Source organism: Sceloporus occidentalis, unplaced genomic scaffold, assembly GCF_023333645.1.
Source record: "Sceloporus occidentalis isolate IW3139 unplaced genomic scaffold, rSceOcc1.0.p SCAF_110, whole genome shotgun sequence".
NCBI classification, from domain to species: Eukaryota; Metazoa; Chordata; class Lepidosauria; order Squamata; family Phrynosomatidae; genus Sceloporus; species Sceloporus occidentalis.
Window position 1 is genome coordinate 2,691,878 of NW_028317090.1, and position 21,556 is coordinate 2,713,433.

At 37.8% G+C, this 21,556-nt stretch overlaps 1 protein-coding gene across 1 annotated transcript in view; it reads right to left on the reverse strand.

The window, feature by feature from the left end:
* LOC149283186 (cAMP-regulated phosphoprotein 21-like) overlaps nucleotides 1-21,556 on the reverse strand; it is a 109,208-nt gene that overhangs the window by 38,229 nt on the left and 49,423 nt on the right. The window contains exons 8-12 of the mRNA XM_089497908.1: nucleotides 21,060-21,161; nucleotides 18,898-18,935; nucleotides 17,324-17,380; nucleotides 11,261-11,475; nucleotides 7,746-7,964 (exon numbers count right to left, since the gene is read on the reverse strand). Of these exons, the coding sequence (XP_089354034.1) occupies nucleotides 7,746-7,964; nucleotides 11,261-11,475; nucleotides 17,324-17,380; nucleotides 18,898-18,935; nucleotides 21,060-21,161 (631 nt within the window). The remainder of the gene's footprint in view (nucleotides 1-7,745; nucleotides 7,965-11,260; nucleotides 11,476-17,323; nucleotides 17,381-18,897; nucleotides 18,936-21,059; nucleotides 21,162-21,556) is intronic.

Below are 21,556 nucleotides of genomic sequence, written 5' to 3' on the forward strand. Positions count from 1 at the left end.
TACCACTGCTCAGAATGTTGGCTTCATAACATTTTAATATATTAACCATAGTACCTCCACTGCAGTGCTTGTTTTGCCATTTTATATGAAAGTGTTGGAAACACTAAACACATAATGGTCAGAAAGAATATGTCAGGTTCATGCTTGCAAATTTCAAAAATATAGGTCATGTAAAGTAAATGTGTTCCTAAACATAAGTTAGGTTGCTCAAATATTTATAAAATGTTAATACAACTTTACATCTTAGCTGAGGGTCAATAAGGTCATCTTAAGATTTTCAGATCTTAAAGTACGGCCTTCTACAATAAGAACACACATTTCAGCAGACTGACTTTTACTTGGCAGGTGCACAAATATATACCCCAAAACAAAATAATAAAATGAAAAGCTTAGCTCCCAATCGGACCCCTCTCTGGCTATAATTTTTTGGTCCAGGATGACCAGACTAAACATTTTCTATCTTAACCTTCCCTGCCTAGACCTTCACTAGATAGCATATATGGGTCCAGGCAAGTAATGCCAGCTTTGGATGATGGATTTTTTCCCCAAGGTCTTTCCTTGGCTTGGGAGCACACAGGAACTTCCCTCAGCTGTCTCCTTGATGGTGAGGCCTCATGCGGTTCTTACACCTGTCGTAGGCTCAATGTATTCACCTTTAAGGGTCTTTTGGTATAGAAAAAAACATCATTTTGTTTCTAATTTTAAGTACCTTAGTATAACATACCCTTAGTATAACATACCCTTGAATGTATTCACATCTTTGCATCTTTACATTTTAACAGCTGTCATTAATCACAATTATAGTATTTCTAATTTGGGAAAGGGCAGATATACCCAGCCTGCAACCCATACTGCATAATACCTGCAGGTTCTGGATGACGCTCCACCTATACTGTTTTTTTCAACCTGCCCCCCCCCCCAGTTATGCACATCTGCCCCCAGGCTTGCCACTCTGCCCCAGAAATGCCTTATACCTCTATATGCCACTGTGCCCCATGATATGCCTTTTAACCCTCTAAATGCCACTGTGCCTCCAGAATTGCCTTATACCCCTATATGCCACTCTGGCATTTAGGGGGTTAACAGGCATATTATGGGGCAGAGTGGCATATAGGGAGGTATAAGGCATTTCAGGAGGCAGAGTGGCGTATAGAGGGTTAAAAGGCATTTCTGGAGGCACAGTGGCATTAAGGGGGTTAAAAGGCATTTCACATAGCACTCTGCCTCCAGAAATGCCTTATGCCCCCCATTTAACACTCCCTCCCCCTCCATCGCGCAGACCTTCCCCGGCTGTCAGATATCACGGGGAACTCTGATCTCTAACAGCCGGGGAAGGTCTGCGCGATGGACGCAGACAACCCCCGCCGCTAACCGCACCTCCTCCCGGCTGCAGCGGAAGTTGTGTACGCGAATCGCGTAGAGCTCTACATGCTGCCCGGACTAAGAACCAGGGACTCAGAAGTACCGGTAACTTGGGGGGGGGGGGGGGGGGGGTCAGGAGGATCCAGGTCCCCTGCATCACTGCGGGGGATCTGGATCTTAGTCTCATAGTCAGACCTAGTTGAGGTCTGATTATAAGACAACCCCGATTATAAGACGAGGGGTATTTTTCTGGAAAAAACCTTGTCTTATAATGGAGCAAATACGGTATATATGCATTTAGGTCCAGAAATATTTGGACACTGACACAATTTTTATAATTTTGGCTCTGTATGCTACCACAAAGGATTTGAAATGAAACATTTCTGAGATGCAATTGAAGTGCAGGCTTTCAGCTTTAATTCAAGGAGTTGAACAAAAATATTTTATGAAATGTTTAATAATTGCAACCATTTTTATACACAGTCCCCTGACTTCAGTGGCACAAATGTAATTGGACAAATCGACACTATCAAAAATAAAATGTTAATTTTAGTTTAGGAATTGCAACCTTTTTTCATACACAGTCCCCTAAGTTTGGTGGCTCCAATATAATTGGACAAATCAACACAATCATAAATTAAATTTTCATTAATACTTTGTCAAAAATCCTTTGCAGGCAATGAACGCCTGGACATCGCCAAACACTGGGTTTTCTCCTTTCTTATGCTTTGCCAGCTGCAGTTGTCTTCAGTTGTTGTGAGTTTGTGGGTCTTTCTGCCTTAAGTTTTGTTTTCACCAAGTTAAATGCATGCTTGATTCGTTTGAGTTTAAGTGACTGACTTGGCCATTGCAGAATATTCCAAACTCCTGGGTTGCTTTTGCAGTATGTTTTGGATCATTGTCCATCTGTAAAGTGAAGCTCTCTCCAATCAATTTTGCTGAATTAGGCTGAATCTCAGGAGACAATAAATCCCTATCCACTTTTAATCTGGATGCTTCTGTCTTTAATCACATCATGTTATGGTCTGGCTGCTTTACTGCGGCATTTTTCTGCTCACTGCCAGAGTTATACAGCCTGTCTGGTAGTCTCCTCCTTTGTTACCATGGCTACTCTTCTTGGACCAGCCCATTATCCAGCCCCTTTAGGTTATTTAAACAATAAGGGTTCACTTCCTCCTGGCCCTTGTTGTTTGGCTGCTAGTGTGTAGTGATGGGAAGTTCGGATCATTAAAGTGAATCGGATCATTTCGATTTGTTCACTGAAATGATCCAATTCATGAGCCGAATCTTCGGATCACTCAGTGTGACTCACAGGAGTTACTGTTTTCCAGTAACTCCGTGCAGGCACACTAATGTTTGGCCCCGCCCCTTTCATTATGAATCCTCCCCCCTGCCTCCAGTGATGTCAATGAAGGCAGAGAGTCGTTCAAAGATTCGGATCTTACAGGGATCCGAATCTTACAGTGATCCGGATCACTGTAAGATCTGGATCACTGTAAGATCCGTATCATTGTAAGATCCGGATCTTTGAACGACTCTCTGCCTTCATTGGCATTCGAATCAGTCAGATAATATTACCATACTGTTATAAATAATACATTAATAATCACTGCCCCCAGGATTTACATTCCCCTTTACCTGCAACTGCACCTTAAGCTAACTTTATTAAATTAATTAAATTAACCATCACCATTAAATTAACCCTGAACACCCCATCAACCATGTCTGCCCCTAAAATTAACCCTTAACACCCCATTAAGCATAACTGCCCCCAAATTAACCCTAAACACCCCATTAAGCATAACTGCCCCTAAATTAAGCCTAAACACCCCATTAAGCATAACTGCCCCCAAATTAACCCTAAAGACCCCATTAAGCATAACTGCCCCCAAATTAACCCTAAACACCTCATTAAGCATAACTGCCCCTAAATTAACACTAAAGACCCCATCAACCATACCAATTTATTAGATAATTTATCTGGAGTACATGCAATTAATTTAAGGGCAGTTATGGTTAATGGAGTATTTAGGGTTAATTTTATGCTGATGACTGAGGGTTAATTTAATTAATTTAATAAAGTTAACTGTAGGTGCACTTATAGGTAAAGGGGGGCAAACTTAGGGGAATCTAAATCCTGGGGGCAGTGTGAACATTATTAATGTATTTATTTATAAAAGTATGGTATCAGTAATATTCTCTGTAAGATCCGGATCCCTGTAAGATCCGGATCCCTGTAAGATTCGAATCATTTGAATCATTCGGGTCTTCGGATCATTCGGGTCATTGAGCGAGTCTCTGACTCTATGAGTCATGGTTCCTCTGTGAATTAATGAGCTGTAACCTGACCCCAGAGTCTGTGTCTGAGTGCTCTGCAGATGACTCACAGCTCTAGGATCAGGTTACAGCTGAATGATTCACAGACTGAACCGCTACAAATGAATCGTTCAGTCTACTGAACCGATTCATCCGGATCACTAAAAAGAACCGGATCAAATGAACGATTCGTTCATGATCCGGACATCACTACTAGTGTGTTTATCCTACGTTAGTGTGCCTGTGCTATGCCTGATGACCCTCCTGGCTCTTGATCCCTGGCTTGCTTCCTGGCTTTGTTATGCTCTGTGTTCCTGAACCGACTTAGCTTAACGTACCGTTATGGCTGCTGACCCCGGCTTGTCTTTTGAGCTACGTTTTTGGTCTACGATTTTGCCTTGTTTGCATTATTTTTAATAAAGGTGTTTTGCACTATAGTTTATTTCTGGTTCCTGGTCCCGAACATTACACAAGGGCCAAAAACTCAGAAGGCACGCGCAATCCAACTAATGTCTTTACCCGTTTGGACGAGGCAGACCAGAGAATGGGTCAGCTTGCACGGGGCCTTCAGATGTTGCTACTTCAAACGGTGCACCATGCTTTTCCATCTCAGCAACCTCAGGCTGCCCCTATACCCTCTGCTACCCCCTTGGCTTTGTTATTATACTACTTTTTCAATAAACTTCATAAACTGGACTCCTGTGGATTCATTAGTTGGAGTATGGAAATGCATTCATTGCTCACACTTTTCTCTTTACCACTGGCCATCGAGGCCATTGACGGCAGAGCCTTACAGCCCGCTCTGGTGACTCACAAGGCTGCCCAGCTATCGATGACTGTAGGGGCTCTCCACCACGATGTACTCCAATGTAAAGTATTTAGTTCTCATTACCTGCTGGTTATCGGGTACCCATAGCTAAAGAAACACAATCCTGTTCTTGACTGGCGGAGAACCAAAATTTTGTCCTGGGCCTCCCAGTGTTCGGGCACCTGTCTATACAAAGTTTGTCTGAGTGCTATGCACTTACTCGGCTCCCAAGTTGCCTAATGAATAGTCTGAATTCCAAGATGTGTTTGACAAGGGCAGAGCTGGTCAGTTGCCTCTGCACCAGCCATATGACTGCGCCATCGAGTTGCAACCTGGTGCAATACCTTCTGGTGAGCAAGTATACCATCTCTCTGTCACAGAGAATAAGGCCATGAAGTAGTGCGTTGCAGATGCTCTATCCTGGGAGTTCATTCACACGTTCTCTTTTTCTTTGTGAAGAAGAAGGGTTCCAAGCTTAGACCCTGTATTGATTACATGGGTCTTAATCGTATCACCGTGAAGAACATCTATCTGATACTCCTGATAACGAAGCTCTTTGACTGCCTGAAAAGGCCCACCATCTTCACCAAATGCAACCTACAAGGGGCATACAATTTGGTCAGAATTAAAGAAGGTCACGAAAGAAGACTGTGTTTAACACCAGGAGCGGGCATTATCAATACCTCGTAATGCCCTTCGGTCACTGCAATGTCTTCCAGGAATTTATTAATGATGTCCTCCGGGACATGTTGCAGCAATGCCAGGTGGTTTCTCTCAGTGACATTCTGATACACTCCCCATCCTTAGGAAACCACCACACAGATGTCGCGTGCTGCAACGGCTCTGAAAGAATAATCTCTTCTATAAACTGGAAAAACCATTTTTGAGTTACATTATTTCCGCTGCTGTGTTCTCCTTAACCCTCACTGCGGTCAACGTTTCCATGGCTTTGCCAACTACTAACGTGGGTTCATGTGAGACATGACTAGAAAGGACGCCAAGAACCTTTGAGTCTATTAAAAGTGTGTTTGCTCAGGCTCCTATGTTTCACTGTTTCCCTCAAGAAGCTCCCTACAGCTACGGCATTTGCTTTAGTTTTCATAATAGGTTACATGGGCTACCAAAGAACAGACCAGGGCAGCCAATTTCTGGTGAGCATTTTGCACACAAATGAGTATCCAGATCTTTTTCTTCTCAACCTACCATCCACAGTCTAATGGAGCTGCAAAATTGACAAATCAGGCGCTGGAGCAATTTCTGCTGTGTTACATTTCAGACCATAAGTCTGACAGGTTGGACCTGCTACCTTAGGTGGAGTTTGCTCATAATGCTGCCATAAACGCATCCCCTAAACTGTCTCCCCGCTACACTGGGCCATTTTGTATCCAGCGTCGGATAAACCCAGTAGCCTATGCCCTAGATCTTCACCAGCCCATGCGTATCCACAACGTGTTTCATGTATCCCTGCTGAAACCGTTGGTGTATAACAGTCTACCACTTCCGCTCCTCGCCCTGTCTTCAACAACAACCATGAGGAGTATGAGGTCAAGTCCATTGTTGATTACTCACCAGCCCATTAACCAGATCTTAGTTTCATCTGTTCAAAGAATGCTGTTCTAGAACTTTTTTTACATGTTTTTTGGCAAAGTCTAATCTGGCCTTTCTATTCTTGAGGCTTATGAATTGTTTGCACCTTGGGATGAACCCTCTGTATTTTCGCTTCAGAAATCTTCTCTTTATGGTAGACTTGGATAATGATATGCATATCTCCTGTACACTGTTATTCACTTGGCTGGATGTTGTGATAGGTTTTTTTCTTTAACATGGAAAGGATCATAAAATCATCCATCACTGTTGTTTTCTGTGGACGTCGAAGCCTTTTTTGTGTTGCAGAGCTCACCAGTGTGGTTTTTTTTCTCTCCTAATTTTCCTCCTGTTTCTCTGATGGATTTTTTCTCTCTTTCTTTTTTTTTTTTGGAGCCTAAGGAAGGCCTGTTTCACTTGCATTGAGAGCTCCTTTGACCGCATGTTGTAGGTTCACAGCAACAGCTTCCACAGGCAAATACTGCACCTTGAATCAACTTCAGACCTTTTATCTGCTTACTTGACGAAGAAATAATGAAGGAACATTTTTGAGAAATTGTCCAATTACTTTTGGCCCCTTGAAAAAGAGGGGGCTGCATATTAAAGAGCTTTATTTCCTAAACCCTTCCTCCAATTAAAGCTGAAAGACTTCAGTTTAAGCTCATATTCATTATTTAATTGTAACTTTATTTTGTTAAACAGCCGAAATAACAAAACTTGTGTCAGTGTCCAAATATTTCTGGACCTCACCTTCCAGTTACAATAATGATTTTCAACATGTCTACACTATATTTGATGATATTTTAATAGACAAAATTTGATTTACTTGCAAAAACAAGGAAATTTCCAAGTGACCTCATTATACAAAAATATTTGGGGCCAATACAAAACATTGTCTGGAGATCTATTCATTAACAGGACTATGCATAAGACACATGGTCATGCATTTAGTCTACTGGATGAATACTTGCAAAAACATAATATTCAGAGATATAACTTTTCTAGAAGGATTTTTTTCCATAGTTAGTTTGATGGATGCATGTCTTTTTTCAGCCTATGTAACAAAGATTTCAGTTTGTTTTGCAATTGAATTGTTCACATTATAGGTCACATTAAAGGTGGACAAAGTTCTGACTTTGTCTCATTCTTTACCATCACAAGAACCTGGCATTTTAACAGGGATGTGCAGACTTTTTATATCCACTGTATATTTATACTGAAAAATAATTATCAGCGAACCTTAACACTATATATTCTTTTTGGTATCACATTTCATCAAATAATATACTTTATCAAGTGACCATGGATTTAAGGACACGCATGAAAAAGCACCAACAAATATGATATGCTTTACATAATTTTTGCTAACAGTACCAATGGGCATGCATTAAGAGAACATTTACTTTATATATGGCTATTGAAGAGTCACTAGAATATCTAAAGAGAGAAGTGTAAATAAAGATGAAGTTGTTTTTTCATATTGTGTAATTTTCTGCAATATATAACCCTGTCCAAATCATGAAAAATATCACATTTAGATTGCAAGTAATACATCAATTGACAAATAAGAAATTTCCATTTGAGAAATATCTAAATAACAACCCTCTAGGCCTGCATTTGTAGATTATTATGCTGGCCTGGAGTCCAGATAAGCAGTGCTAAACCAGAATATTACCTGTGTGAGGGTTGAGCAAGATGCTGCCAGGAGGTATGCCTGTAGCTTCAAGTGGCAGTAAAATATAGCTGGTGTTACTAGGAGCTACTCCATTTTCAGGAAAAGATATGCTGCCTGTGGTGCTGACTGACGTTCCTGGGACAATGGGTGAATTTTGAAGAGGCTGATGCGTTCGTGATAGAGATCCTGAGGAACCATCACTGCTGGAAGACTCTGAGCCTGAAACAGTACAAACATTTTCATTTTCCGTAATATGCATACAATAGATACACTCAAGATAAAGCATTTTAAAAAGTTAATTGTAAAATAACTAGACTGGCATAAGGCAGATGTGGTGCCCATGTTTAAAAAAGGGATCAACTACAGGCCAGTGAGCTTGACATCTGTAGTAAGGAAATTATTTCAAGGGTTGCTAAAGATATACATTCAAGATCAGAATATAATTAGTAGAAGTCAGCATGATTTTGTGAAAGACAGGGCTTGTCAAACCAACCCAATAGCATTCTATGAAGAAGTCTGTAAAAATACAGATCTAGGAATGAATGTGATCTATTTGGACTTTGCTAAGGCACTTTATACGCTTCCACACACAAAACATTACTGTAAAAATCAAAAATAGGATTGGAAATTGGCTAAAAGATAGAATGCAAAGGGTGGTCATAAATGGAAAATTATCAAACTAAAGTTATTAAGTGGAGTACCTAAGGGTTCTGTCTTGGGTCGTCTTCTTTTTATTTGTTAATTAATGATTTCCCATATTGCAGCCGTGTCTCAGTTTGCTGATGACACAAAATCAGGTAGGATAATACAGTCTAACCTTGATGTTCCTTGATGAGTGGAGGCTGGGCAGGCAAGTGGCAAATATAGTTCAATACAGACACATGTAAAGTTATACATTTGGTAAAATGCATAACGCCCTCGTAAAAAAAAAAAAAAATACTACTAAGGAGAAGGATTTAGGAGTAATTGTAAGTGACAGACTTAGCAACAGTGTGCAATGTCAGTAAGCAGCTGCAAAGGCCAATAGGATATTAGCATGTATAAAAAGTAGTATTGATTCACGGGAGGAGGATATCTTCTTTATAAGTCAATGGTAAGACCTCACCTTGAATATGCCGTGCAAATCTGGGCACTGTCCTTATAAAAAACGTTATGGAACTATAAATGTTGCAAAGGACGGCCACAAAATTATTAAGGAGATTGGAAGATCTTAAAGGTAGAGATTATTTACAATATGGGCAACAAAGCTATGGAATTCACTGCCAAGAGAGGTGGCACTGTAAAATACAATGGATGCCTTCAAAAATGGTCTGGATATGTTTTTAGAATAGCAGCACATACAGGGCTATAAATGATAGAATAAAACATTACTATTTTAGAGATTCCTGATCAGAGTAGAAATCAGATCAGAGTAGAGATCAGATTGCTTTTTCGATTCAAATTTCGAAAAATATCTTAATTGAAGTTTTTAGCCTTCTTTTGATTCAAAAGCAGGAAGGATAGGTAGAAAAGGTTGAACTCGATCGACTTTTTTCAACCTAAATTACTACGTTATTATGACCTCTACCAAAAAAGAATGATACAGCACCTAGACCTATAGAACTTACAGTATATTTACTGCATTGTTGGATTCTGTATGCAACTGCAGAGCAAAACTTGCAGCCCTAATAAGGTTAATTTCTGAATTTGTACAAGCTCTCTGAATACTCTGATTATTTGGTTTCAGTTATTGCATGTATTTTGTTTTATCATGTCAGTTCCTCCTACTCCCACAATGTGCAGAAGGGGAATGCCAGTCACCAGTCAACCTACTGACAGTAAGTAAAAACCAAATAGTTGTTTTTCTATTTGTCAGTAAAATAATTTTAGTTATCAGTTAGCATGTAAGTGAGCCGTGTTCATTTTTTTTTTTTTTTTTAAATGTTGCGCAGGCACAGAGTCATAAATGTGTTCATTTGCATTGGATATTATTCTTTCAAATCCTACTAAGATGCCTCAATAAATTGGACTATAACAAAAGATTTGTTGTCAATAATATCTTTATATACTGTCATTCAAAGTATTTCCATTGTTTTTAAACCCCGAGGTGGAGTACAAAAAATGTATGGCCCCTCCCCAGGGCGTCAACATCCGCCATACACTGTACACACAATGGTGTTGCTAAAATGCCTTGATAGCTACACCAAACACCCACCCTAGGACGTGCTGTGACAGCTCTGGAGAGCAGTCACAACCACCACTACGAGATTTTGCCACTCACAAGATGGCAGTGTGGAATTGGCCGAGTTCAACAATGTCCCAATTAACACATGGAGAAGGATGACCACATGTCAAATTTCCAATTTGAAAAATGCACACGTTCCAAATGTGCCCTTTTAGCCACCAAACCACCAGAGAAACCCATACATGTTGGGTAACACTATACGTTGCTGAACACATATTGGGGTGACAGTGACATATACCAGAAGCTAAAAATGTATACCAAAAGTGCAACGTGTGTGGGAAAAATACAAACAAAAAATACTACTGCAAACTTTGACAAAGGCTGGTGTTAAATGTGTGCATGCAAAGAGTTAAAATAACAGCATTTGGAATACACCGGGGTGTTTAGTTTTCAAAAATATATGGTTTTATTGGACACAATGAATTAGCCAGACTCAAAGATGTACCAAATAGGGCATGGGCAGTGGATCACCAAATGTCAAAGTTCATCATTGAAAAATGTGCATCCCCCAAATGTGGCCCTTCTGACCCAAAACAGCCAGGCAAACCCATGCATGGGTATCACTGTACTCAGGAGACGTTACTGAACACATATTAGGGTGTTGTGTGACAGTGACGTATACCAGGACCTGTTAATTCATACCTGAAGTAAAATGTGTGTGGAAACAAGTTTGATAAAGACTGGTGGTAGAATTAGTGTATGCAAATAGTTAAAATACTAGAATTTGAAATACTCTTGGGTGTCTAGTGTTCAAAAATATATGGTTTGATGGGGAAAATGGATTGGCCAACTTCAAAGATACCTGAAATAGCACATGGGGGAAGAATTACCAGATTTGGAAAAAATACTTACTTGTATTTAAAGCCCCCATAACTTGCAAAAAAAGCAAAAAACATAAAAACATTGGGTATTTCTAAATTCAGGAGAAATAGTAGAATCTATTTAGCAGGTTTTTTTCATTAGCTTTTATAGATGCGTAAAAGATTTTTTAAAGTAAAAGTCCTTTTTTTCTCAATTCTATACTTTTTTTTTCTAGTACATGATATGATTCAATCAAAACAATGACATCTAAAGAAAGCCCTTCTTGCCCTGAAAAAAATATATAATTTTTGTGGGTTCAGTAAACAGGAAAGAAGAAAAATACAGCTAAACACGGGCACCGCAGAAATGTTAAAACAACCGTTGTCACAAAGGGTACAAAAAATAAAATCAGCTATTGTCCCGAAGGGGTTAATGGTTACTGGTATAACATCAATGTCAACATTAAGGAACCCTTATATGTACCAACTACCTGCTTTAGACAGTTTGCCAGTGCTCCTGCTATCTCCCCTAGTCAGGACAGTTATTCCACCAAAGCTGGCAGTTTTTGTAATGGCTGGCTTCAGATTGCGGTTTGAGCTATCAGAATCTGTACTGCTCCAAGGTCTTTGATCAGCCCATTTTAGATCATTTTCTGTGCTGCTTTGCCGACTTCCAGATGTTTTTCCAGAGCCATTTCTATTACCCCTAGAAGGAATAGCAATGTAAAGTAATTTTGCAATGTTAAGTACATTTTGTGCACCAAAGTAAAAATTAATGAACTAACAATGTATATGTATATATGCATGTTTGTCCTACTAGTTCTGAACACTGGCATTCAAATTGTATTACCGTATTTGCTCGATTATAAGACGACCCTGATTATAAGACGACCCCCCAAAATCTGAATATTAACTTAGGAAAAAAAGAAAAAGCCTGAATATAAGACGACCCTAAAGGAAAAAAGTTTTACCAGTAAATGTTAATTCATGTAAACTATTTTTTTTAATAAAAGCTATGATTGAGAAAAATATTTTTTTTGTTTTTATTTCTTGTATTTTCCAACCTGTCCCCCCAGTTACGCACATCTGCCCCCAGGCTTGCCACTCCAATATGGCACTGTGGCCCATGATATGCCTTTTAACCCTCTATATGCCACTGTGCCCCATGGTATGCCTTTTGACCCCCTATGTGCCACTCTGCCTCCAGAAATGCCTTATACCCCTATATGCCACTCTGCCTCCAGAAATGCCTTATACCCCTATATCCCATTCTGGCATTTAGGGGGTTAAAATGCATATTATGGGGCAGAGTGGCATATAGGGAGGTATAAGGCATTTCAGGAGGCAGAGTGGCATTAAGGGAGTTAAAAGGCATTGTATAGAGCACTCTGCCTCCAGAAATGCCTTATACCCCTATATGCCACTCTGGCATTTAGGGGGTTAAAATGCATATTATGGGGCAGAGTGGCATATAGGTGTATAAGGCATTTCAGGAGGCAGAGTGCTCTATTAAATGCCCCCTTAACGCCACTCCAGAAATGCCCTATGCCCCCATTTAACACACACACACACACACACACACACACACACACACACACACTCTCCCCTCCCCCTCCCAGCCCTCTCTTACCGGTGCTTCCAGCCGGGGCAGCGGGTTGACGTCGCCTTCTGCTGCAGCCGGAAGGAGGTGGAGTTGGCAGCGGGGGTTTGTATCCGTCCGTCGCGTATACTTTCCCCGGCTGTCAGAGATCAGAGTTCCCCGCACCGGTGCAGGGAACTCTGATCTCTGACAGTCGGGGAAGGTTTGCGCGACGGACGCAGACAACCCCCGCTGCTAGCCACACCTCCTTCCGGCTGCAGCGGACGTTGTCTACGCGGATCGCGTAGACGTCAACCCGCTGCCCCGGCAATACAGCAGGAAGCACCGGTAAGTGTGTGTATGATGGGGGGGGGGGGGGGGGGTGAGACAGGAGGATCCAGGTCCCCTGCAGCGGTGCGGGGGATCTGGATCTTAGTCTCCTAATCAGACTCTATTTGAGGTCTGATTAGAAGACGACCCCGATTAGAAGACGAGGGGTATTTTTCAGAGCATTTGCTCTGAAAAAAACCTCGTCTTATAATCGAGCAAATACGGTATTATTGCAGCTGGGTTTATATATTTGTTATTTTTTTTTTCCTTTTAATTTTTATTTTTGTTATTTTCACAATACATACAAACAAATTAAACATCAAATATAAAAATACAACAAAGAATGAAGAAAATTAACAATTAAGAGGCAAGATATCATCCTTAAGTGTAAGTTGTATAATACACCATTTGAGATCTTAAAAAAAAAAAAAAAAAAAAAAAAAGAAAGCCGGGAATATATGTTGATTCTTATTACTCATATATTATTTAGTTTAATAATCCAGTCCTCATATATAGTTGTTTTTCTTTTCTGTTGTGAACTAGTCCAATGCAAGCCTTTCTCCATCTGTAGTTGAAATAGCACTTGGTTTCTCAATTGTAGATATAAGAATGGTTTGCTTTCTTTCCAATTTCTTGCTATCAATACTTTTGTGGCTGCCAATATGTGGATAGTTATTTTTAATGGTAATTCAGATGGGAATATATGAAGCAAAGCGATTTCTAAAGTTTTATTAATCTTAATATTACCTATTTTTTTCCCAGGAGCTCAAAGGCAAACCTCCAGAGAGGCCTTACTTTTATACACGTCCACCATATGTGTTTGTAATCTCCCCGTTCCTGATTGCATCGCCAGCATCTATCTGAAGAACTTGGAAACATAGATTTTATTTTTGTCGGAGTTAGATACCATTGATTAATTAATTTAAAGTGATTCTCTCTAATTGTTATGGAATGAATTAGATTATAAGTATTGTTTATTGCTTTATACCAATCTATTTCTGTTATTTGTTTCGTTGTATCTCTATTCCATTTTGTTATAATTAGTGTTATTGAGCTCTCGTCCATTTTGTTGATTATTTCAAACGATTTAGACAGTGCTTTTTTTTATATCTTGTTTATTAAACACATTTTGAAGTTTACAATGGAGTTCTTTGCCCTCTTTATATCTAGCTTGTATTATGAATGATTTTATTCTCAGATAAGTAAATATTTCTGAGCTAGGTATACTAAACTCCCTATGTATCTGCTCAAAAGATTTTATGTTATCTTTAAGCAAAATATCTTTTAATTCTTCAATTCCCGCATTTTTTCCAAATACTTAAATTTATATTAGAAATAATAAGTTCTATGGTATCCAGTTTCGTATTATCTAGAACCTTATTAATTAGATTACATTTTTTCTTAATCTTTTTCCATTCTTTAAAAATGTCTTTTATTATAATATTATTTATGTATTTTGCCTCAAATGTTGTCTGGTATTGCCACATACATGTGGATAAGTTAATCTTAACCATAGATCTTTCTATTTTAAACCATGGTTGGTTAATATATTTGACATTGTAAGTTATATATGTGTAGTAGCATACATGCGTCGTATGCACTTTTGGCCCTAGGGTAATTCAATCCGCCTCTATTTATTTTTCGTACCAAATTTTTTATACAAATTCTCATTTTTCTTCCATTATTAATAAATTTATTAAAACTGGTTTGTAGCATGAGGATCCAGGAGCTTGGTATTTTTAATGGGATATGTCTAAAAAAGTAAATCCATTTTGGGAGAATATATGCGTTAATCACATTCATTCTATCTATCCAGGATAGTTCTGTATTTCGCCATTCTTTCAAAAGATAATTTGTTTCTTTTAATAGAGGCAAGAAATTCCGTTCGATTATATCTTCTACTTTTGGTGTTACTTTTAGCCCCAAATAATTAAGATCTTGCTGCTTCCTCTGTGCAGTACCAGAGAATGCAGAGGGAGGCCGCGCCATCTGCTGAAGTCTGTGAGCGGCATCGAGGAGCTGCAGTGCAGGTAAGGGGGTGGGGAGGGTGTTTGAATGAGTATGCGTGATTGAGGGAATTAATCTGTGAATGAATGAATGAGTGTGTGCGTGATAGCATGGATGTGTAAGTGCTGGAACCTAGGCATGATGGGACTGTGATTGCTGTTAGCAATCACACTCCTATCACGCCAAGTCAGCCAGTACATGCTGAAACCTAGCTAGCTGCCCCCCTTGTGTATTGATGCTGCCAGCAGTATGGGGTCTGCACATCACTTACAGCCACCCTGTACCAGCATGTACTGGCTGACCTGGCATGATAGGAGTGTGATTGCTAACAGCAATCACAGCAAGCACAGTCCCATCATGCCTAGGTACCAGCATTTACTGGTTGCCTGGGTATGATAGGAGTGTGATTGCTGTGTGGGCAGTGTGGATGCCAGGGCTGGCTTTGGGGCGTGCAACCTGTGATTTATGTCTAATTTAGGGGGTTTTAAATATACCTTTTAATGACGTGTTTTTATGTGAATTCCAATTGATCTATACCTGCAAAGCTGGGTTTTTGCGTTATTCTGTAGATCCATATCTATATATTTCCATACATTATTTATGTATACCTGCAAATACAGTGTTTGTATGTCTTATTCAGTTGATTAATACCTGCAATGCTGGTTTCCATGTATTTATTTGATCTATACCTGCAATGCTACGTTTCATATACTATTGTATACCTGCAAATACAGGATTTGTATGTCTGATTCTGTTTATTTCATATATACCTTCAGTGCTGAGATTACAAGTGAATTTCAGTTGATCTATACATGCAAAGCTTGGTTTGTGTGTTAATGTGTTGATCTATACCTGCTATCGGCAACTGGGGCTAATATTAATATATATATATATGGGCAGCAGGGGCATCATTACACAAGGGGCAAAAACACTAAGGGGGGGTATAAACGACAATGCAGTGTGAAAAATCCATCCTGATGTAGACGTCTGTGTCCTGCTGTTTGTGTGTTTTTGGTTATCAGTGTAGCAGAGCCTGTCCTCGGGTGTGTGTATAGGTGTTGGTGTGGCAGAGCCTGTCCTGGTGTGTGCTTGGGTGTTGGTGTGGCAGAGCCTGTCCTGGTGTGTGTGTTCGGTTGTCAGTGTGGCAGAGCCTGTCCTAGGGTGTGTGTTTGGGTGTCAGTGTGTCAGAGCCTGTCCTGGTGTGTGTGGGTGTCTCTGTGGCAGAGCCTGTCCTGGTGTGTGTGTGTTTGGTTGTCGGTGTGGCAGAGCCTGTCCTGGTGTGTGTCTGGGTGTCGGTGTGACAGAGCCTGTGTTGGTGTGTGTGTTTGGTCATCTGTTTCCTGGCACTTAACTTACAGTAGGATTATTTAATTTATATTTATCCAGAGATAAAATGCCCTCCTGAAGTTGTAGTGACTTCAGGGGACAAAATGTTCAAGACCCTGAAATCATTTAGTGGAAAAGTTATTTATTGTGTTATAATATTTATTTTAAGGATTATTCGCACTCAATTGTGGATTCAGGCTTCCCATGTTGAATGATCAAGTATTATTTTAGCCTAATAATAAAAGTATAATTCCATAGCACATTACTTTTGGAAATTATGCATGCCCCCCCAGTTTGACTGTGGTATCTTGTGTGCCCCCCCTAAATATATTGTTTCTAGAGTCGCTAAGGAAAATGCACCCAAATACATTCACTAACCCCCAAAACAATAAACACATGCTATGGCAAAGATTGGTGCATAAACTGCATGGTCACATTGAAATGTTCAAATGTTAAAATAACTGATCAGGACAAATCAGATTATTCTAGTGGGTAAAAAATTATGGCTTTATGTTTTTTTTGTATTTTTCTTTTCACTAAATATAACACTCCTCTAAATCACCCACCCGCAACCTATACAAGTAATCATCCAAATTTATAAAATGAACTGAGGGAGATTGATAGCTATGATTGTTATATTGGGCAAATTACATTTTTTTACAATATTTTTACTGCAGAAGTGCTAGAACCAGAACCAGAGAACATTATTGTCAAAAAACATACCATAGATATGTAGAAATTATCATAGTGATAAACATTGTTCACACTATCCAAAGTCCAAAGATGAACTTGGTAAATCACTTTTATTAAAATATTGCAATGTGGCAACTAATTAACTGATTTATTGATTCAGTTCTGGGCTATTTTTACCAAACGTTTCGGTTTGTCTGTCAATTCTAATTTTGCCATATATTTGTATTGTAAGAACCACTGCATTATTATATAAATAAAACTTAATGAATAAATAATTAGGTGTTTAAAGTACTAAACCACAGATATAATTAATGGTCTAATACAAATTAACCTTAGTAAAAAAATAACAGTATTGGATATTAATCATTATACAATGTTTGTTCCTAGGTGACAAATAAAAAGACAGAGTGATGTTTGTATAATAATTATAACTGTATACTGAAAATGTTATGCTGTGGAGACTCAAGTTGCATTAGTTATGTTTCTGCTTGTTTTTGCATTCATTTATATAGATAATCATAATTATTTCTAGACCATTTAATCTTTTTTACTTATACATTTTGATTAGCGTTACATTTAATCTACTGTAACAATGGCTGCTTCTTGTATTTATACAAACCTAAAAAGCTGCCTCTTCTTTTGTATGTCATTACATACACTTGTGCTGTCTGCAATTCTAGTCATTAAAAAAAAGAAAGAGAAAAATAGATTAGGGCCCAGACTCATATCCTAAACAGCAATAAACATATCCACTGGCAAACAGTTCATAGACACCTCCAAACTGTCCCACTTAAATAGGTACAGTTGTTATTCTAGGGCAATATTGTGCTTTCCTGTTGAGTTGCCCTACTATCCAGCTTTTGCAGATAATGGTGATGATGGGCTCATTGGGGAGATCAACCACTGAGCTATAGAATTAATCAAGTTATGCTTGATTGCACATATTGAATCAGGATTTTGTATTTAATATCACTTGAAATGCAGTACAATATCCAATTTCATTTGTCATTTTTTCATAGAAAAGTACTCAATGCAGTGCTTACTTTAAAAATGAGTTAAATTTTTTGTGCCCCATTTTGTCCCAACTATAAAATCAAGATATAGTATAGCTCAAGTTGAATTACACCAATGTTAATTGCTGGACCACAGAAATCCACAATGATGTTACAGGGGTGTATCTCCCACAATGTAAACTAGGCTAATGTTTTTCGAGGAGCTGCCAAATGCCATTTTCTGACTCTTCTACGGTTAAAGTTTATGTCACTTTGTAAATTATAGAGGTGATTCCTTGTTCAGCACTAATATTACTAAATAAACACAATGATACATTGCCTATTCACAGTTGTTTCAAACTTGCATGTAAATATAAATAGCTATCATATGCAGCTGCTGTAGAGCAATAGCTATCAGTCATAAACTAGAGCAATTAACCTTTAATTCCAATATTCATAAAACATTTTAAAGCCTCATACTTATTAGAAGTGACTTTTTCCACATTAAAACGTAAGGTGAGAGCACAGGTGCCAGTAGTTTTTTAGTTGATCCCCCTCTACTCCCCACTTGCTGGGAAGAACAACATGAAACAAAATATTTCTTGTGTTTGTTGTTAGCAGTTTTCATTTCAGAAATTATGCTTCTACTTTACTAAATGCAGAAGACTTCACCAAAGTATTGATTTTAATACCTCAATATACCATCAACTTTTTAAGTTTTCACACAGAAATGACAATGGTTTTGTGGGAAATGTATGTAATAAATGACCAGTCTGAAACTAGTTGTATCAGGGTCAACGTTAGAATAAGTCAAAAGGAGACTTGGAGAGTAATAACACAAAATAGGCTAGGAAGAGCAGTTTAATCATTGATGATATTTTCAGTGCTTCAGGGATTTAAATTATTTATCAGTGTATGATTATTAACAAATTCCTTTAAATGTCACAATTTTCTCCCACTGTGACCTATCAATATCTTATTTGTCCGCTGAACCCATCAATTACTCTACCAAAGTCAAAAACTATAAGCATTTTATGTGTGTAAACTGCAAAACTACAGATATGCACTTGGTGATTTCTATATAGTGTTTTAGGCTAAAATGTCCAACTTTATTATACTAGTATATCTCATCAATGGAACAATGAACATAGCTAGAAAGAAAAATTAGTTTTAACAGAAACTTTACATTATCTATATTTACCTGATTTCCATGAAAAAGTTTTCTTGGGAGGTAACTGACTGTGAAATAAATTAGAAATGATATATGCATTTAATATATTGTATTTAACATATAAAAATTATATTGATAATCATGGATTATAAAAATGGTATGTGAATGAATTTGGTTCTAGAAGAAAATAGTAACATAGCGGTTGCAAGATAATTAGAAAAGCTGGAGCCTTGGCAAACTGCAAAACAACATCTATTGAAAACATACATTTTAGTTGTAATTAGAATAAAATAGAATTTATCATATTTACTGTCAGTATGTGAGTAACTGAAATACTGTAATTAAGCCAAAGGCTACGTGGAAGTGTCTTTTCCGTTCCTGCTGTAGTTGATTTAGACTACATTAATCATAAAATAATACACTCAAGTTTGGCCAGCATTTCCTTTGAAAGTGATTATGATTGAATTAACAGAAACACAAACACAAACACAAAGCGAGTGGGTCAAGGTTAAAACTGAGGTAAGTAACAAAATATGCCATAACTGATGCTACAATGGTTAACAGACCCATGTAGTCAAAAGAAATTAGCTGGAACCTGTATAACAAATAATATATTCTGTTTTGACATTTTAGAGAAACAAAAAGCACAATATGTAAAGTGGAAGAAACTGAAAAGAAAGCTATACTAGAACACTAGCAAAAAGTGAGGTAAATTGGTTTGTAGCTACAATGGTAACCGACAACGCTACTGAACCCTGAAGGGGTAATGCATTTATAACCCTTTGGAACTTATATAACAAATAAAAAAAATTCTGCTTTGACAATTTGATAACATTTTAGAGAAACAAAAAGCACAATATATACAAGAAAGTGAAAAGAAAGCTATACTAGAACACTAGCAAAAAGTAAGGTAAATTGGTTTGTAGCTACAATGGTAAAGACAACCCAAGGCATCCCAGAGCAAATCAGCTATACAAGCTAGTACATGTATGCAAAGCTATTGAGAAATGGGCTCATTCTACAGGAAATGGCAGTAGGGGTAATAAGTATTCAAGACTGAACTCACCTCATCGGCCACATGATGAGATGTTTCCCCTGACTGATGTCACACTATTTTTCTAACTGACAAACTACATAGTATTTTCTGTTCTGAAAATAACATATAGAATTCATAGTGTATGTTCATGTTGGTTTTGAACTTGGACTGACATTGGCTCCCAATGTGAGGATAAGCAAATATTGCATTATGGATTGTGATAATAATACATATAAACAGCCTACCAAAAAGGGTAAATCAGCATAAGGTATAATTAGGCTGTTGGTAAAAAAAAAACTAAAAAAGAAAATAAAAAAAATAATAAAAAGAAAATAAACTGCTAGCAGGAAATGTTTCATAAATGGGGAAAATGGTACTTAATGAACTTGATGCAGTCAATCAGTCGCAATAAACTGCTCTCATTAAGCCGGTGTTGGAGCTCACAAGAAGTATCACGTGCAGGGAGATGGATTTGGCCCAACACTTTTTTTTGCACGGCACTTAGTTGTAAGGAGCAAATGCAAAAATTAAAAGGGACTTTACAGCTATCATATGCATTAAAGTACATATGATCGCTAGTGTGCTCTTTTAATCTTCATACAATGACTTACATAGTGTTGTAATCACTTGCATCTGTGTGTAGAAATCTACCAGCTTTCCCTTTCACTTTATTGAAAGTATATAGTATTGCAAATGTATGTGAACACCTAGAAGTGAGCTGGCAAACAAACTCATAAATGTATATCCTATGCATTTTTTCCCTAGATAATTAATCCTATTAGAAGAATGTCTAGGTTATAAACATTAAAAATGAGCAAATGAGGAGAAAGCAACCAAAAATCCTTAATGTAATCGTTAAAAGGATTAATTATATTATGAATGTATTATTTTTCCTAAAAATATGCATGCACAAATGGCATTGAAAATGTTTAGAAGTTAAAAATTTATAAATAATATCCAATTATAAACACTTATTTTCTGAGCTGTCCGTGCAACTATTTACTATATTGCTACATTAAGCATATACCATGTAAACTTTACAATGTATAATTTTTAATTTGTAGTCAAATTGTTAGAATAAGTTAAAACAGAAGGGCACTGACTGTCTAAAAAATATAAATGAAGCACTGAAGAGGCAATTTAAACAACTACTCACATCTTGGGCAAATATCCTTTCTCTCACTCTCTGATACTCTTCTTCTCTTTCCTCAATTGATTTACTTCGTCTGTCATCTCTAAATGGATGATTTCTATTTTGCTGAGTAGAAAAAATATCAAGACAGTTAAAAAAGTTTAACTTCAGTAATCTACAGTAAAGCCCATTCACTTAAGTATTCCATGTAAATGTTACACAGAAGACTGTATGCAAGAACGTGATAACTGTAAATATTGCTATCATACTTATGAAGCAGGTTTAAATATATGTTGTAATGGATTGTATTGCTTGCCAAATCAAACAAAATTATAAGATGTAAATTGTTTGCAAGCGGTCCCTGCCAATATAATAATAGTTTTATTGATAGCGCCACATCAAAATTATATGTTACTGTACTTTAAGAGCCAACATTTAAACCAAGGTGCAACAATGTGATGTTGCAGGTTATAGAGTAAAACATAATTTATGTAATGTGTTAGCCAGTTCACAAGCAAAGG